At 47.4% G+C, this 15,997-nt stretch overlaps 9 protein-coding genes across 9 annotated transcripts; 4 read left to right on the top strand and 5 right to left on the bottom strand.

Moving 5' to 3' along the window:
- Positions 1-548: 548 nt before the first annotated feature.
- FPSE_11338 (uncharacterized protein) lies at positions 549-1,283 on the top strand (the record flags this gene model as incomplete). The annotated part of the gene is made up of 5 exons (XM_009264455.1): positions 549-640; positions 700-815; positions 868-999; positions 1,059-1,195; positions 1,248-1,283. 5 exons carry the CDS (start codon positions 549-551, stop codon positions 1,281-1,283), a joined length of 513 nt encoding a protein of 170 aa, XP_009262730.1.
- A 206-nt stretch (positions 1,284-1,489) lies between these two features.
- On the bottom strand, positions 1,490-3,169 carry FPSE_11339 (uncharacterized protein; the record flags this gene model as incomplete). Its single annotated transcript, XM_009264456.1, has 4 exons — positions 1,490-2,546; positions 2,592-2,757; positions 2,805-2,955; positions 3,005-3,169. The coding sequence occupies 4 exons, from the start codon at positions 3,167-3,169 to the stop codon at positions 1,490-1,492; spliced, it is 1,539 nt and encodes a 512-aa protein (XP_009262731.1).
- A 645-nt stretch (positions 3,170-3,814) lies between these two features.
- On the bottom strand, positions 3,815-4,795 carry FPSE_11340 (uncharacterized protein; the record flags this gene model as incomplete). The annotated part of the gene is made up of 1 exon (XM_009264457.1): positions 3,815-4,795. The coding sequence occupies one exon, from the start codon at positions 4,793-4,795 to the stop codon at positions 3,815-3,817; it is 981 nt and encodes a 326-aa protein (XP_009262732.1).
- A 396-nt stretch (positions 4,796-5,191) lies between these two features.
- Positions 5,192-6,852, top strand: FPSE_11341 (uncharacterized protein; the record flags this gene model as incomplete). Its single annotated transcript, XM_009264458.1, has 4 exons — positions 5,192-5,333; positions 5,386-6,394; positions 6,442-6,650; positions 6,698-6,852. 4 exons carry the CDS (start codon positions 5,192-5,194, stop codon positions 6,850-6,852), a joined length of 1,515 nt encoding a protein of 504 aa, XP_009262733.1.
- Positions 6,853-7,211: 359 nt separating this feature from the next.
- FPSE_11342 (uncharacterized protein) lies at positions 7,212-8,174 on the bottom strand (the record flags this gene model as incomplete). Its single annotated transcript, XM_009264459.1, has 1 exon — positions 7,212-8,174. One exon carries the CDS (start codon positions 8,172-8,174, stop codon positions 7,212-7,214), a length of 963 nt encoding a protein of 320 aa, XP_009262734.1.
- A 598-nt stretch (positions 8,175-8,772) lies between these two features.
- FPSE_11343 (uncharacterized protein) lies at positions 8,773-9,915 on the bottom strand (the record flags this gene model as incomplete). Its single annotated transcript, XM_009264460.1, has 1 exon — positions 8,773-9,915. One exon carries the CDS (start codon positions 9,913-9,915, stop codon positions 8,773-8,775), a length of 1,143 nt encoding a protein of 380 aa, XP_009262735.1.
- Positions 9,916-10,294: 379 nt separating this feature from the next.
- Positions 10,295-11,414, top strand: FPSE_11344 (uncharacterized protein; the record flags this gene model as incomplete). Its single annotated transcript, XM_009264461.1, has 3 exons — positions 10,295-10,317; positions 10,365-10,759; positions 10,807-11,414. The coding sequence occupies 3 exons, from the start codon at positions 10,295-10,297 to the stop codon at positions 11,412-11,414; spliced, it is 1,026 nt and encodes a 341-aa protein (XP_009262736.1).
- An 87-nt stretch (positions 11,415-11,501) lies between these two features.
- Positions 11,502-13,667, bottom strand: FPSE_11345 (uncharacterized protein; the record flags this gene model as incomplete). The annotated part of the gene is made up of 5 exons (XM_009264462.1): positions 11,502-12,169; positions 12,216-13,264; positions 13,310-13,422; positions 13,471-13,566; positions 13,617-13,667. The coding sequence occupies 5 exons, from the start codon at positions 13,665-13,667 to the stop codon at positions 11,502-11,504; spliced, it is 1,977 nt and encodes a 658-aa protein (XP_009262737.1).
- An 841-nt stretch (positions 13,668-14,508) lies between these two features.
- FPSE_11346 (uncharacterized protein) lies at positions 14,509-15,972 on the top strand (the record flags this gene model as incomplete). The annotated part of the gene is made up of 1 exon (XM_009264463.1): positions 14,509-15,972. One exon carries the CDS (start codon positions 14,509-14,511, stop codon positions 15,970-15,972), a length of 1,464 nt encoding a protein of 487 aa, XP_009262738.1.
- Between the last annotated feature and the right edge of the window lie 25 nt (positions 15,973-15,997).

Below are 15,997 nucleotides of genomic sequence, written 5' to 3'. Positions count from 1 at the left end.
CATTCGCGTATGAATCATCAACAAAACAAGCCACTAACCACTCGCGCGATAAGGATACTAATCTCAACAGGTCGGGATTGAACTTGGACCACCGCTTGAACGTCGATCAGACGCCACCAACATCGGCGTCGGAGGCTACGGCTACCGATTGCCACGAAACTCGATGAGGAAAGGCTCGTTAACTATTGCCGAGTTTAGATAAAATGGGACTAGGATCAGTGATCTGGGACGTCGCCAGTGAAGCAGCTACCCGGTTATCACACAAATAAATGAATCAGGAGTCGTACTTCCTCCACGACTCTGACAAGACTATACGGATAGGAATCACTCTGGCCATGCATTCAGAGACAATGACTCGGATTATGAATCAGTGCCCTTATCGCTGCCATTGACTTCGTCATTCAGAAAATGTGCTTCTATAATTTGTGATTCGATGTTGGCGGAACGTGTCATAGAGAACAGTATAAAATGCATACCAAACATGTATCTCTGTAGCATTTCCTTCTACGTGCAAGTTAATTACTATAATTGACAAAATTAATCTCACAATGTTTGGTTCAAAGATCCTCTTCCTCATCGCGGCCACGTCCAACGTTGTCTTTGCTGCATACGGCTGTGGCGAGGTCAATGTCGTCTACACGTAAGTGTACCCTATCACCGACGAGCAAAGAGTATTTCGAATCTGACTATAAATCACAGCGGTCTTCCTGGTAGACACAGGTATGTGAAAGAGCAAGGTGGTGATCCTGATGTGACGGAGAAAAACATTGAAGATTACACGCGTGAGATGCGTGAGGCAGGGTACAACGTTCGAGGTATGTTCGTAGCCACAGTCCCTCGAGTCCAGTCTACTCACGTATATCAAAGGTATCTGGCGAGGTCCAGAGATTGAAGGATCTGAATTCGCCGAAAATGTGAAAGGTGTCGACTGGCATGCGGCCGGCGTCGGATTCGGAGTCCGCGGATCGAACATGACTGAACTCACTGGATTGTTGGAAGGTAATTTATGCCCTTGAATATCAGTATCAGGCGAGGTTGAGTTACTAACAAATGGACAGAGAACCTTGCCGTCTATCGTGAAGAAGCACCCGACGCCAAATTTGTCTTCAACTACAACCCTCGCAGCTTTCTGTGGTCTGTCAAGCGATATTTCCCTATCTCGACTGACTGCAAGGATCATCCCGGGAAGGACCTGGTAAGTGAACCTCTTTGTGATCATTGACTCGATGCTAACAAACGCGCTAAAGGGATTCATCACTCTCTGCGACGAGGCCTGCAACTAAGCCTTGTCCTGTTTCGGTATCCTGTGTTTCGTACAGAATATCTACTTTGTGGTTCTGTCACGACTCGGCAGGAAAGGGTACAAGCTTGCAGTCAGACATGAATCATTGTAACCGGTATAATATTTGCGGTTTTCATTAAATTCAATAATACTATAATCATTGTTCATAACTGTTCCCCTGAGACCATTCTACGTGATGCCCCTCTACTACAGCTTGAATTGGTAAAGAGGGCTGTTCTCGCCCATATCCTCAAGCTGCTCATCCGTATACTTGCTTCGGATCTCAGTCTCACTCATCTTGGCCCTCTTCCTGTTGATAAACGTCAAAGCCGACTCAAGAGTGACGGCTGCTAGAATACCAGCAACGGCAAATCCCAAAGAGGCTCCATAACCAGTGGTATACTTGGGCTTCTCGGTCTCGATATAGATGTAGCTGCCGTAAATTCCACCAATTGTACCCGCACAAGCCAAATATGCGATACTGATGGCTCGCTTCGTAGGGTTGAGAGTGTTGTCGATGTTCCATGCGCTGACACCTGGCAAGATAGGATACATGCCTGAACAAGCAAGACAAACTGCAAAGTAACAAACTCCGAGATTCTCGGTGATGAACTCAGCCTTGGTCATCAAGATTGAGAAAGCGACGATGATGCAAAGTTGGGGCCCGACAATAAAGGGCATTCTCCACTTGCATCGATCTGCTGTTCGTGCAATGAGGTATGAAGAAATGGCTCCGCACATGTATGGAGGAATGGTCATGAGCTGGGCGTTGCTTGATGAGAAACCCATACCCTTGGTGATGGAGGGCATGGAGAACTTGAGACCGTAGTTGGGCGCAGCGTTGGACCAGGACATGATTGTAAGAAGGTAAATCTTCCAGTCCTTGATGACAGAGAATAGTGCGCCCTTGTCGAATGTCTTTTCTCGGTATTCGCCTGAGTTGGTGACTCGTCTCGAAGCTTGTCGGAGGGTAAGATAGCGCTTCTCCTCATCGGTGAGCCAGTATGAAAGCGTGGGCGAATCGATAAGGAAGAAGTATGTGACGAAGGACATGACGATTGTGAAGATGCCCTCAATGAAGAAGATCCATCGCCAGCCGCTTTGGCCACCAACTCCGTCCATCTTGGCAATTGCATATGCAAACAGTCCAGAGAAAGCGCCACCTGTGGCTGCTGAAGTGTATAGAAGGGCGACTCGTGTTTGCGTCTCGTTTGGGAGGTACCATTTAGAAATGATAAGGATAGCGCCAGGGAAGAATCCAGCCCTGATTTGTTAGTCGATGAATACCATTGTGAGTTGCTGTGCTTACTCGAAGAGACCCAGGAGAATACGAATGGCACAAAGTTGGCCAAAGTTGTGAATCAAGCCAGTGCATACCACGACAATACCCCAGATAAACATGATGGTAGCCATATACTGAGAAGGCTTGGCGAACTTGTTGAGAATCATGTTGCTAGGAACCTCAGCCAGAATGTCTGATTGCGTTAGCATCTGTAGATGGCGAAGATCGAGGCCGACATACAAGGAATAAAGTAAATGGACAGAGCAATGTTGTATTGCTCTCCGTTCATCTTAAGATCCGGCAACATTCCTTCAATCTTTGCATTTCCGATATTTGCCTTGTCGATATATGTGACAAGGTACAGAATAGCCAACATGGGCATTAATCGCCACTAGACGTGTCAGCTTTGAGATATCAACCAACGCGACTGCACAACATACATCGATCTTTGCCAAAACCTTCTTCTTCTTTTCTTCGGGGAAGTTGGCGACAAACTCGAGGTCCTCAGCGGAGATTCCATTGTAGGTGTTGGCCGTATTGACATTGTCGAGGTGAACGGCCTCGATGTCTTTCTGATCAGAAAGCGAATTGCTTCGTGGAGCCATTTGAGCAGATGTGATTTGACTCTTTGTTGGAATGTTGATGGAAGAGGAACCCCTGGAGTGGATGAGTTCGAAAATCTGGGGTATCAAGATGTTAATTTATGGAATCGAAAGGTTGGTCAAAACTCAAGAACCACCACTTGGCTGATGCGGGGTATGGGGTAACGAGTCTGGGGAAGGATTGCCAGGACCAGGGAAGCTTGTTCTGCACTAGGGGCATATGCTTCCAGGCCTTGAGTCATGGTGCTTCCATGAAGAGATCTGACCAGTAGGATCGATGACCGATCAACGCATCGTCAGTTATTGTTCTACTGTTGATAATGAACGATGGTTGGAGGTGTGCATCATTTCAATATGGCATCATGAACGGACATATGGCCGGTTTTTATGAAGTGTTGTTTGTAATTGAGATAGCTCGATGTATGCAAGTCATTTGTTCTAGCATACGGAAAAATGGCCAAGTGACAACAAGCCATGGCTTTCAATATCTATCGTTGTGGCGAGTCTCCTGAAGGGCAACATCATGAATACGGAGACACAACCAATTTTAATGCAGTTATTGCTATAGATAATTCTTCAATAGATTCACGTTCATGATTGACTGGTATGTAAACAGACCATTATCAAATTTCAATTACTATTGTCTACTTATTTTCTTCTCTGCTGCTCAGTATCAGCAAGCACACTAAGCGTCTTGACAGTCCACTCCTTTGCCTTATCATCAAGTGGCTGGTAGGGCCTCCTCATCTCCCATGATGTCTCGTTATCGACACCAATCCCGCGACCCAGGAAGTACCATGCTCCATATTTCGTATTAGCGATCCCCTTCTTACAGGCCCACTCCGCATGAGCGACCAGACCCTGAAGCTTGTTCGCCTCGTCATTCTTTCCGGCCTTCCACAGATCATACACTCCTGCTGTACTGGCAGGGAATATGTTGCCCATGCCTGTCACGCAACCACTTCCGCCACCGTAGAGGGTGGGCACGAGATAATCGCTACTTCCACCGTACACACCGAATTGCTCATGAGAGAAGAGAGCGGTTAATCTGGTGACCTTTCCGACATTTCCACATGTGAGCTTGACCGCTACAATATTTGGCTCAGCAGCTAGTGTAGCCAGTTGATCTGTGTCTAGATCAATCCCTGAAGTGACCGCAGGGAAGTTGTAAATAACGATAGGGATCGGCGAAGCAGCCGCCACCTCCTTGAAGTAGGCAATGATGGCAGAACTGGGTAGTGCCTTGGCCCAGTAACTCGGGGGGAGAAGCAGACCAAAGTTAGCACCGGCTTCAGCTGCATCTTTGGCGTTCTGGATCGACTCTTGTGTGGACTGTGCTGAGATGCCCGCCACGATTGGGTAATTTGGTCCGCCGACTGCAGTTGCAGCCTGAGCAGCGGTCTTGATGATGGCTTTTCGCTCTTCTCGAGATAGAAGAACTAGTTCGCCATTGGTTCCAAGGTAGACGAGACCATGCATACCAGCCTTGATCAGGGCCTGGCACTGTGTGTGCATAGCTTCATGGTCTACTTGTTGACTGGGGTCGTCTGGCTTGTAGAGTGTCACGACCGGAGTATAGACTCCTGGAGGGAGATGCTTTGACTTGGCTTGAATTGTGCTGCGTTCCATTTTTGATGACTTGATGGTTTGAGTTTTAGTGATAGTTCTAGCGAGATGCTAGATCAAGATGCTGCTTTTAACCGTGATTGTTAAGAATGTAGTGAATCTCTCCCCGCTATCTCCAAGGATCTTGACTATGAGCGGAGGCAACCGGGATCACGGAGTTAAAGCCGAGAGACATCAACTGACCAATAGGAGAACTCTCCGTGACTCCAGACCGAGACTCGGTCCATTCGGGGGCAAAAGAGTCCAACGGCATTGAGAATCTGGGGTCTAATTCAGCTTCCGAGATTAGCTTATTTTCGAGCTCAGCTTAGCTTTAGACGATATCCTACCTATCTGTTTACTTTCTCCAAGTTTGATCATTGTATTATCGAACAAGCAAGCAAAGTCGAATTGACCATCATGGAGACCTCAATCGAGACAAGAATAGTATCGTTGGCCGAGATCAAGCAGCACAACACTGCTGACGATTGTTGGATTGCCGTTCATTCCAAAGTTTGGGATATTACACATTTCATAAATCAGCACCCAGGCGGTCCAGATGGTAGGTACCGACGGAACCATTCGTGCATCTCTAGACTAATCATGATGTATAGTCCTTTTGAACTCAGCTGGCTCCGATGCCACAGATATTTACAACGACGTTCACGCGCCCGACATTATTGAAGAACTGCCAAGCGACAAATTAATCGGATTCCTCGAAGCCTCCTCCCCAAGTTCCCCAACAGAATCCAAGATCGTCGAGGCCGATCCTGTGCCACCCCCAACATCACCAGCACAGTCGAACGAATCCGCAATAACACAAACAACGAAGACAGTCCCATCTTTAGACTCAATTCTGAGCGCCAGAGACTTTGAAGAGGCAGCGAGAGACCACCTATCCGCTAAAACATGGGCCTTCTACTCGTCCGCCGCAACGGATCTTATCACACATGGCAAGAACAAGGAATTGGTCCGAAGACTCATGATCAGGCCTCGAATCTTGAGGAATGTCTCGAACGTCAACTTCAAGACCAATATCCTTGGCCTTGATAGCAGTGCGCCTTTCTTCATCTCTCCTGCTGCCATGGCCAGACTTGCACACCCTGACGGAGAACTGGCGCTAAGCCGTGCTGCCGCTAATGAGGGTATCATCCAATGCATATCGAGCAACGCCTCTTTCTCCTTAAAGTCTATTGTCAAAGCAGTCCCATCATCACAGCCATTCTTTTTCCAGCTTTATGTCAACTCAGACCATTCAAAGACGGTAGAGCTGTTGAGGACGGTCGCTGACCTTGGTGTCAAAGCCATCTTTGTTACCGTTGATGCGCCTGTCTCTGGCAAGAGAGAAGCCGATGAGAGAGCTGCACAAGAGCAAACTGTCAAGTCAGCCATTAGTGGCGGTGAAAGCAGTAAAGATAAGAAGGGAAGTGGGTTCGGTCGTCTTATGGCACAGTACATCGACAAGACACTATCATGGGATGACCTAGGATGGATTCGTGAGGCGAGCGGTGGATTGCCAATTGTTCTCAAGGGTGTCCAAACGGCGGAAGATGTTATTCAGGCCGCTGAGTATGGAGTAGAAGGTGTTCTTCTAAGTAACCACGGTGGAAGAGCACTTGACGGGTAAGCCACTTTCCGATCTTGTTTAAACACAGCTAACCTTTATCTAGCGCCCAAGCGAGTATCTTGGTTCTGCTGGAGTTGAGGAAGAACTGCCCTGAGGTGTTTGACAAGCTCGAAATCTACATCGACGGAGGTTTTGAGCGCGGTTCTGATATTCTCAAGGCTATCTGCCTTGGAGCTACAGCTGTCGGGATCGGACGTCCGTTCCTATACTCTCTTGTTCACGGCCAAGATGGCGCTGAACATCTCTGTCATAGTAAGTATCCTCTCCCTCTACCAAAGTCGCCTTCTAACCATGACCAGTTCTCAAAGACGAGCTTGAGACATCAATGCGTCTATGCGGTATAACTTCTCTGAGTCAAGCGAAGCCTAGCTTGATCAACTCGCTGGATGTGGATCACTTGGTTTTTGGTAACGGGTCGATTGATTCGAGCGGACAGTTGCGATCAAAGCTTTGAGTACCATATCATGAAAGGAATTATAATAGCGTAGACCCATCTCTGTTAGCATACAGTGTTCTGTTATATATTAGTTGTTAGCATATACCTCAGTATGCCAACAACAAATCCTATATTTACTCTATTACCAAAGGCCATTTTCAGCCATGGACATCATCGACCAACCTGACTGTCAATTAACATCACAACGATATATTCTGATCGTGATATCCCGGGTATATGACGGCTTTGTTCTTGTCTAGTCATAATTTGGAGTTTGGGTGACTTTCATAGTAACCATATGCAACACTGAGACTAATTCACTGAGACAAAACGCGAAATTTAACAGATTCAACAGAACAATAACATTTTTTAACTAACTAAACATTGGTTATCTTTGCTTTGAATGCTTTCACAGCATCTAAAACAGTCCCGTCGGCATCCAGTCCAAGCCCATATGCCCTAGAAACGTCAAATCTCGCTGGCCAACTAGCCACAATCGCCTCGATGGCGGGATCATTCTTTTCCTCAATTTGAGCCAGTGACTCTTCCCCACCAACATCTTTCAAAGCATCAAGAATCTCCTGCACAGTGACGGTGATACCGGGAAAGTTGACAATTCTTGATGATCCAAACTGCTCCGCGGGAACATCCTTCACCTTGATCAGGTTCTTGATCACTGTTGCCGGGCTGCAGACCCAAAGTTCGAGATCGCGGCTGACAGGAAGAATGTTCTTCACGCCTGCTAGTGATTCTCGGACTATGCCTGACGCAAAACTGGATGCAGCGGCTGAGGGTGCACCTGGGCGGACGATAACGGTGGGCAACCTGACGATCCGGCCGTCGATAAGACCTCGGCGGGAGTAGTCATTGATCAGAAGTTCAACCATCAACTTCTGGATACCATACGAGCTCTTGGGCTGCGGCAAGGTTCCAAACTCTGTGACTAGGTCTGTCTTTCCATAGATAGCGCAGGAGCTAGCAAATATGACCTTGGTGCCAGGATGCTCGGACCTCAAAACGTCAAGAATTGTCCGGACAGAATCTACATTAATCTTGAGACCCAGGTCTAGATTTGCTTCGGCGCCACCTGACATTAAGCCATGGAGGATATAGATGTGACTGAAGCTGCTGGACAATAATGACTTTACAGATGAAGGGTCTGTCAAGTCTGCTTTGAGGGAAGTGACTTGAGACTCTGCGCCTTTTGGAATGGATGGGTTGATGATATCGGTCAGAGTAAAGTTGGCGTTGGGCATCTCTTTCAGGAGGGAGACGATCAGCTCTTGGCCGATGAAGCCTCCACCTCCAGTGATGAGAATATTGTTCTTTGTTTGTGTCATTTTGAAGTGAGGTGGGATATTAATTTTTGGGGAAGGGCTTGTATGAGAATAGCTTGATGTTGATGCAAATTGGTTGCGGTATCGTTACATCAATAGTTGATATATAGAGGCTTTGTTTCAGCATTGAGTTCTTCCATGTTGCTTTCCCGGTGTTTATAGCGCAGCCCATTGACCTGTCAGCGCTATTCGTGCCCTGTAAGCCTCTGTGGCTTCAGATCTTCCGAGTTGCGACAGGCCCGGCGAGAAATCCAATTGGCTCAATGAGAAGTGGACTCAGGCCGGTCAACACCCCGAACACAGATACCACGAAGATAACAGCAGAATTGTCACATATTTTGTTAATCAAAGTAAAATCAATGAATTACAGACTATATGTAAACCAGAAGTCATATTCGTTATGTGACGTCGATATCGTCGAGGAGCAATCCAAAGAGAATAATATATTGATTGTATCATGGCACAAATATCCTAGCAGCGTATTACGAAGTAGACAACCGTGCTGTTATTATGATTCTATTATATAGCATCTGACAATTTTTAAACTTTAAGCTTATTTAAACAGTATGGGGATTGTTTCATTGCATATGACTTAGGGGTTTTACTTAGACTGAACCCATCCCTCCACATCCTCTATCTGCACATATTTGATGTGCTGTCTATGCCACGTATACGCCACATGAGCTACATCCATCTCGCCTTTCTTCTCAATGTAAATACTAGGGTAACTCAACTCCCTGTTCTCCTGTCCCGAAGAACTATTGGTTCCACAAAACCCATCACCATCTTCGAGCACACGCTCACTCCAAGTCAACCCCTCATCTTGTGAAACACCAAGTGTCAATGTCTTTCTAGGAGTCCCCCAAATCGCATCTTTGCCAGTCTTGGTAACCTGATTTGGTCGCTTGTCGTCTTCAGGTGTGATGTCATCGTAAAGACCTTTTCGCTTGAGTGTATCTGCTGATGCGCTAGATCTGTTGAACACAAGCGCAATATGGCCTGAGGAGAGACGAGCAGCGCAGATGCCACTATTAGGATTGGGAAGAGAGGTAGCTTTTGGTTCCTCCCAATCTATTCCGTTTTTGGATGTAGAGCGGTAGACGTTGTCTGCCCATCGGCTTCGGTAGACAGCGACCCATGTTGATTGACCAGAGACTGGGGGAACGATGTTCATGTGAACGGCTCCCACGCTGTCGGGTGCTTGTTTCTCTTTCCATGTCGTGCCGTGGTCTTGTGAATAGAAGACACCAGAAATGTCATCACTTCCAATCCATCTGTGTCCAGGTTCCGTGCGACAGTAAAAGACTGGCAGAATCCAAGCACCCTCGCTGTTGACAACTATTGGTTGCCTGATGAAGATGCCTGTCGCATCTGGAAGCAAACGACTGGCCTCGGACCATGTTTTGCCCTCGTCTGATGATATTCGCTTAAGTATGTAAGCCCCATCTTGGTTACCAGCATCTTGAGAAGTGTGAAGCAACCATAGTTCTCCGTTGTGCGGTGCTCTGAACAAGACAGGGTTCTGACAACTCCTGTTCTCATCCGAAGACACCTTTTGCGGGGTACTCCAAGAGGATGATCCTGACTCAAGTCGAGAAAGCCAGATGCAGATATCTGGGAGACCCTCTTGAGAACCGCCGAACCATGTACATAGTACAGTCTTGTCTGGGAGTTGTAATAGGTTTGAGGCGTGCGATTGCACTGTGGCTGAAGGAATAGAAAGTGTTTGGAAATTAGGCGTCATGTTGGGTGTGATTTGGATTGAATGAGCTACTGCTTGTGTGGTAGATATCGGTCTCTGGTGTTTAAAACAACAACTCCAACCGATCGCTTTCTAGTTATTTCCCCACGATTTCGGCGGATTTAGTCCCGAATAGAAATCCACTTTCTAACACCAATTGACCAATTGGATAGATAGCCGATCTGGAGGTGACACGGAGATGACCTTGTTAGTTGTTACACAATGCGGGGAAGACGAGATGCTCGGTGATATCAGCGTAGAGCGGAGTCAACGACAGAGACAATAAGAGATCCGCGGTATTTAACATTAAATGAGATCGGCTATAACCTCATCTCAGAGTCATACTTACAAACATAGTAATCTACAAGCACAATTCGTCAAAATGGACAAGATGGAATACGTCAAGTAAGCTACCCACCAACAGCAATCTCAACTCCTACTAACATCTTCAGACTTGGCAACACAGGCCTCAAAATCTCAAAGGTCATCCTCGGTTGCATGTCCTTTGGATCAAGCAAATGGCAAGGATCGCCATGGGTTCTTGACGAAGAAGATGGTCTGAAGCTTCTCAAGGCTGCTTACGATAATGGCATCAACACTTGGGATACCGCCGACACATACTCCAATGGAGAATCAGAAGTCATTATCGGAAAGGCTCTCAAGAAGTTCAACATTCCTCGCCAAAAGGTCGTTATCTTGTCCAAGATCTACAACCCGGTTATGGATGATGGTACAAGACCTCCTAGTGTCAACGATGGCCCACTCGTCAACCAGATGGGGTTGAGCAGGAAGCACGTTTTCCATGCTGTTGATAAGTGCTTGGAGAGGCTCGGCACTGACTACATCGGTATGCACTTTGATCTGTATCCGCTAGCATCATACTAACTACTACAGATGTCCTTCAAATTCACCGTCTTGATCGTGAAACGCCACCAGAGGAGATCATGCGCGCTCTCCACGAAGTCGTTCAATCAGGAAAAGTCCGCTACATCGGAGCCTCCTCCATGTACACCTGGGAATTCGCCCGCATGCAATACATCGCCGAGTCCAAGGGCTGGACAAAGTTCATCTCCATGCAACCCTTCTACAACCTCCTCTACCGAGAGGAAGAGCGCGAGATGCTTCCCTTCTGCGAAGCCACCGGTGTCGGCGTCATCCCTTGGAGTCCCATCGCTCGTGGTCTTCTCGCCAAGCCTCTTTCTAGCAAGGATGACAACCAGTCAATACGCAGTCAGAACGATAAGAAGACTGATACGTGGTTTGCGGATGCTAATCTCGACATTGTGAATCGTGTAGAGAAGGTGGCGAAGGACAAGGGAGTCAGTATGGCTCTCGTTTCTACGGCTTGGGTGTTGCAGAAAGGATGCTATCCTATCCTGGGCTTGAACTCTGAGAAGAGAGTCATTGAGGCTGTCGATGCTTTAAAGGTCACATTTACAGCTGAAGAGTTGGAGTATCTCGAGAGTGCATACAAGCCTCGGGGCATCCAAGGTGGTGTGTAAAATGGTCAGGGAGAATTGAGGTATAATAGCATTAGAAATAGTTAAATACATAGATATGGATACCACTGTGAATCAATATTCCTTCCCTTATTCCGCGTTCGGAAAGATCGCCATTGACTGCATGTAACCATCAACGTCAAGAAGAGATGGATCAAACCCAAATATCGGCGATAGTCCAAAGTGAGTGTCCCAAGTCGGTATCGTGCTGCCGTCGATCCCCGAAAACATGTCGTTGCCGTTAGCATACATGTCTCCCAAGCCATTTCCATTTTCAGTACCCGATGGCAGCACAGGCACTGTATTCTGAATGTGATTCTTATCAATGCCTGATGGAGTGAGCAAACTTGTCACAGTCTCAAGTCCCCGGATCATAAGATTTGCTAGATGCCACTTGCCCATTGACAAGGAACGGAAATGGCGAATTAAGCGAGTGATCTGATCAAGAGCCTGTTCCCGTCTGAATAGATCATGACCGTATTTATGAGATACTTTAGCCAGGAACATAGCTGCGAATGCTGTCATCGACAAAAGATATGACGGTATTCCAACTATGCTCGTCGAAAGGTCGGGGTCACTGAGGAGAATGTCAATGATTGCCGATGCTGAAGTCACTGCCATTGATGCTGTATCGAGGAAATGTGCTGGTATCGTGTTGGACTGTCCGCGAAACACGTGGGAGTAGAGGTATAGTTGAGCGAGATGGAAGTGGAAGAGAGCTCCTTTTCGGGGGAACGCTCCAATTGTGGGATGTCCCTCTGTGAAGTATTAGCTTAGTACGATCCTCATTTAGGAATCACAAACCTGGTAGTCTAGCAGTCCACTTGGCGATCCACTGGTCTAGTTGTCGATGGTAGTGTCCTATTTGACTAAGGTACAGTCTCGGTACTTCCTCTCCTTTGTCGGGACCGAACAAACGTCGGATATTTCGCAGGATACCCATGAGCTCAACTTGACTCATAAGCCTCTCGTCTTGATCCGTAGCTAGCGGACAATTCAGGATGCCTTCCCAGTCCTGCGTAAGCCAGTCGTCCTGTATAATCGCCGGTCTGTCATACAGGATGGCAAGATGCTGATCACATATGTAAAGAATCGACCAGATACGCGCTGAGTCCATTGCTTCTTCGGATTGATCCTTGATAGCATGGCTATAGCTATTATGGATGTTGCACTCTGCAGCTCGACGGATTGCATGGCCTGATAATGTCCAGGAAAGGTCACTAAGCCAATATGATGCGATGGCCAGAGCTCGAAAGTAGTCTCTATCGCCTTGTCGTTGAAGCATAGATTTTTCAGTCAATCGACGTAGTTCGGAATTGCACACCCCGTAGACCTTATCAGCTGCTGGATCGTGCAGAGCTGCAATGGTGAGAGTCGCAGCGCATAATATCGTTGATTTGCGACGAAGCTGATCGAGGGTTTTGTAAGAACATCCGATAGAATAGATAAAGCCATCTAGTCGATCTTTGTAGATACTGAACAATCGTTCAGCGTCAGATAAAGTGATCTGTCCTTGAGAAATGAAGTCATTGATGACTTGGCCTGAGCTATCGTTACCGCTGCCAGGTGATCGTAGGGCGCGCATCCGGGTGAGGGTATAAAGAGAATGGATGGGTGCATGCGGCAATCTGTCGTCTTCTGGCGTGAGCTTCGGTGAATTGTCGCAAGAAGGACCGTAGCTATCCTCAAGCTGTGATGTGTTGTTCTCGGCAGCTTGTATTCTCGTGGCTTCCTTCCGCTTTATCAATGGCGCAACCTGTAAGGGAGGTAATTCTGGGAGACCCATGAGACTACGCATTTCCTTGACTGCAGAGTACATTTGATCGAGATCTGAGAGCATGGCTTCCGAGAGCCTGAATTCTTGAGCATGGGTTCATAGAATGGGATGGTTTTCTTACTCTGTCTTCTCGTCAATGATGGTCTGCAGGTTCTTACTGACGGCGCAATTGCTGAGTTTCTTTTCGCGACATCTTCGACATGGAGGGCCAGCATCGTCCATGTAGCATTTGATCTGAAAATTGTTAGTATCAACAAGTTACTCATCCGTCAGGGCTAATACCTTGTGTTTGCGACATGTCGTGCATGCTCTGATATGTCTTGAAATGTGAGCAACGGGTTGATCCGCGTTTGAAGCTATCGCGACCCGTTTAGGATGCTATTACCTGTCAGTTCCTTTGACCGCGCAAGATATCTGAGAGTACTTACCTCATTCCTATCAAACTCTTGAGCCCCTATGCTCCCGTTGCGCTTCGACATGATTGTTTGCTTCTGCCTGGTTCCACTGGGGGGTTCGCGGAAAACATAACCAAGTTGCACAAACCAACGACGCGGGGAATTTAGTCAGCGCGCCTTCATTCTTCAGACTAGTTCGAATAGAGAAGGGATCAATGGCTGGGGAAATGCGGAGGTGGCACGGAGACGACGTTAGTCCGAGCTCCTCCTCATCGCGAGTCATGGCATCAACTCTGTTGCAGACGATCATTCTACAGTGGGTTTGTTAACGGTCATCACATGTGAAGATGGGTCAACGGAATAGCTTCATGAGACTCTACAGACTCCACGGGTGGTATGTTCCTGCAGTATGACTATACAAGCGACAATGTTGATATCTGGTGTCTCGTTATGGCTCAGCCTCCTGCCAAGTACCTGGGTGCACGGTAAACATGGTCTGTCAGCAGTATAGGTGGGCCTTTGGGGGTCATTCAAGTTTGCTCCCTGTTGCCCACGGTCCGGAATTATCGGTATACGCTTGAAAGAGTATTTTGTATCTATCATCCTGTTCGACGCCATAGTTACTATGCAATGCCAGTCCGGCGATGGCCTCATTCTCGTATATCCCAATGTCCATTAAGCATGAAGAGAACTGGAGATCATTGTGACCATCGGAAGATGTAATGCTGACTGACCAATAGGAGCAAAGACCGATGGACTCGGAGAGGCGGCTAACGTGTGTCGGCTAAGAACCCGTCAAGAAGCGGCTACCCTAAACTAGTTCCGAAGACAACAGTTGTCTCTAACTATAAACACCAACTAGCTGTGCGTCTCAACTATCATTAGCGAATTGCATATCGGATAAAATCTAAGCTTTGAATCAAAAATGGCACAAGACGGCGTTATCAACCTGGTTGGGACTCTTGCAGCTTTGCCTCCTGTCCCCGCTTCGCACAAGCAACTCCGCACTCAAACAAAATCAACCATCCAATCACCAGAGTCAAAAGCTCCTGTACTGGTTATCCTCGATGATGACCCGACGGGAACTCAAACTTGCCACGATGTCACTATTCTCACAGTATGGGATGTTCCAACTGTGGTTTCAGCCTTCAAGCAACTAGGAACCGGCAATGGCTTCTTCATCTTGACAAATTCACGCGCTCTCCATCCCCCTCAAGCCCGGGATCTCATGATCGAGATATGTACGAACCTCAAGGCCGCTTCGCAGGAAGTTGGTTTGCCGTATGAGATCGTTCTGCGCGGAGACTCTATCCTCCGCGGACACTTTCCTCTCGAGCCTGAGGCTGTAGAGCACGTCAACGGCGCGTTCGATGCTTGGATCTTATGCCCCTTCTTCCTCCAAGGTGGACGATACACCATCAACGATATCCACTACGTCCATGAAGGCGATCATCTTATCCCAGCTGCAGACACACCGTTTGCCAAAGATGCTACGTTTGGTTACAAGAGCTCCAACCTGCGAGATTATGTTGTGGAAAAATCCAAGGGACAAATTCCGCTGACTAACATTGACTCAATTGATTTGGAGACGATTCGGGTTGGAGGGCCGGATGCTGTTTTCCAAAAGATAATGGGACTTCCAAAGAGAGACAAGGCTCCAGTTGTGCTGGTCATCAATGCCGCTGCTGATGAAGATATGGACGTGGTCATCACAGCACTTCTCAAGGCTTCACAGCAAGGAAAGAAATATCTTTACCGAACAGGTGCTGCGTTTGTCTCGTCGCGATTGGGAATCTCGTCTATACCGCCTCTTTCCGCGTCTCAATTGGGTCTGTCTAAGGGAATTGGTGGTCTCATCATCGCAGGCTCATATGTTCCCAAGACGACCGCACAGCTGGATTCTCTTGTCACCAAGTCGGGAGACAACCTGACAACGATCACTCTAAACGTTAAGGCACTGCTCAAGTCGGATGAGTCTGCCAAGCAAGATGTATCCAGCGCTATCGAACTCGCCTCCCAGAAGATCAAGAATGGTCAAGATGTACTCGTCATGACGAGCAGAGAACTAATCGTTGGAAAGGATGAAGTGGAGAGTTTGGACATAGGCTCCACAATAGCCAAGGCGTTGGTCTCGTTTCTTCAAAACTTGGAGCAGAAGCCACGGTACATTATTGCCAAGGGAGGTATTACATCTTCTGATATGGCAACCAAGGGATTGAGGATGAAGCGGGCTCTCATCGTTGGTCAAGCTGCCCCTGGAGTGCCGATGTGGCGATGTGATGAGCCAGAGTCCAAGTGGCCAGGGATAAATTATGTGGTGTTCCCTGGAAATGTTGGTCATAACGATAGTCTTTACGAAGTTGTTAGACAGTGGAGGGAGTTTAGTTAGTTGCAGCATATCTATACAGAACAAC

The sequence above is a fragment of the Fusarium pseudograminearum genome, chromosome 1, assembly GCF_000303195.2.
Source record: "Fusarium pseudograminearum CS3096 chromosome 1, whole genome shotgun sequence".
NCBI lineage: Eukaryota > Fungi > Ascomycota > Sordariomycetes > Hypocreales > Nectriaceae > Fusarium > Fusarium pseudograminearum.
The sequence above is the reverse complement of the archived record's forward strand: the minus strand, read 5'-3'. Positions and strand labels throughout refer to the sequence as shown.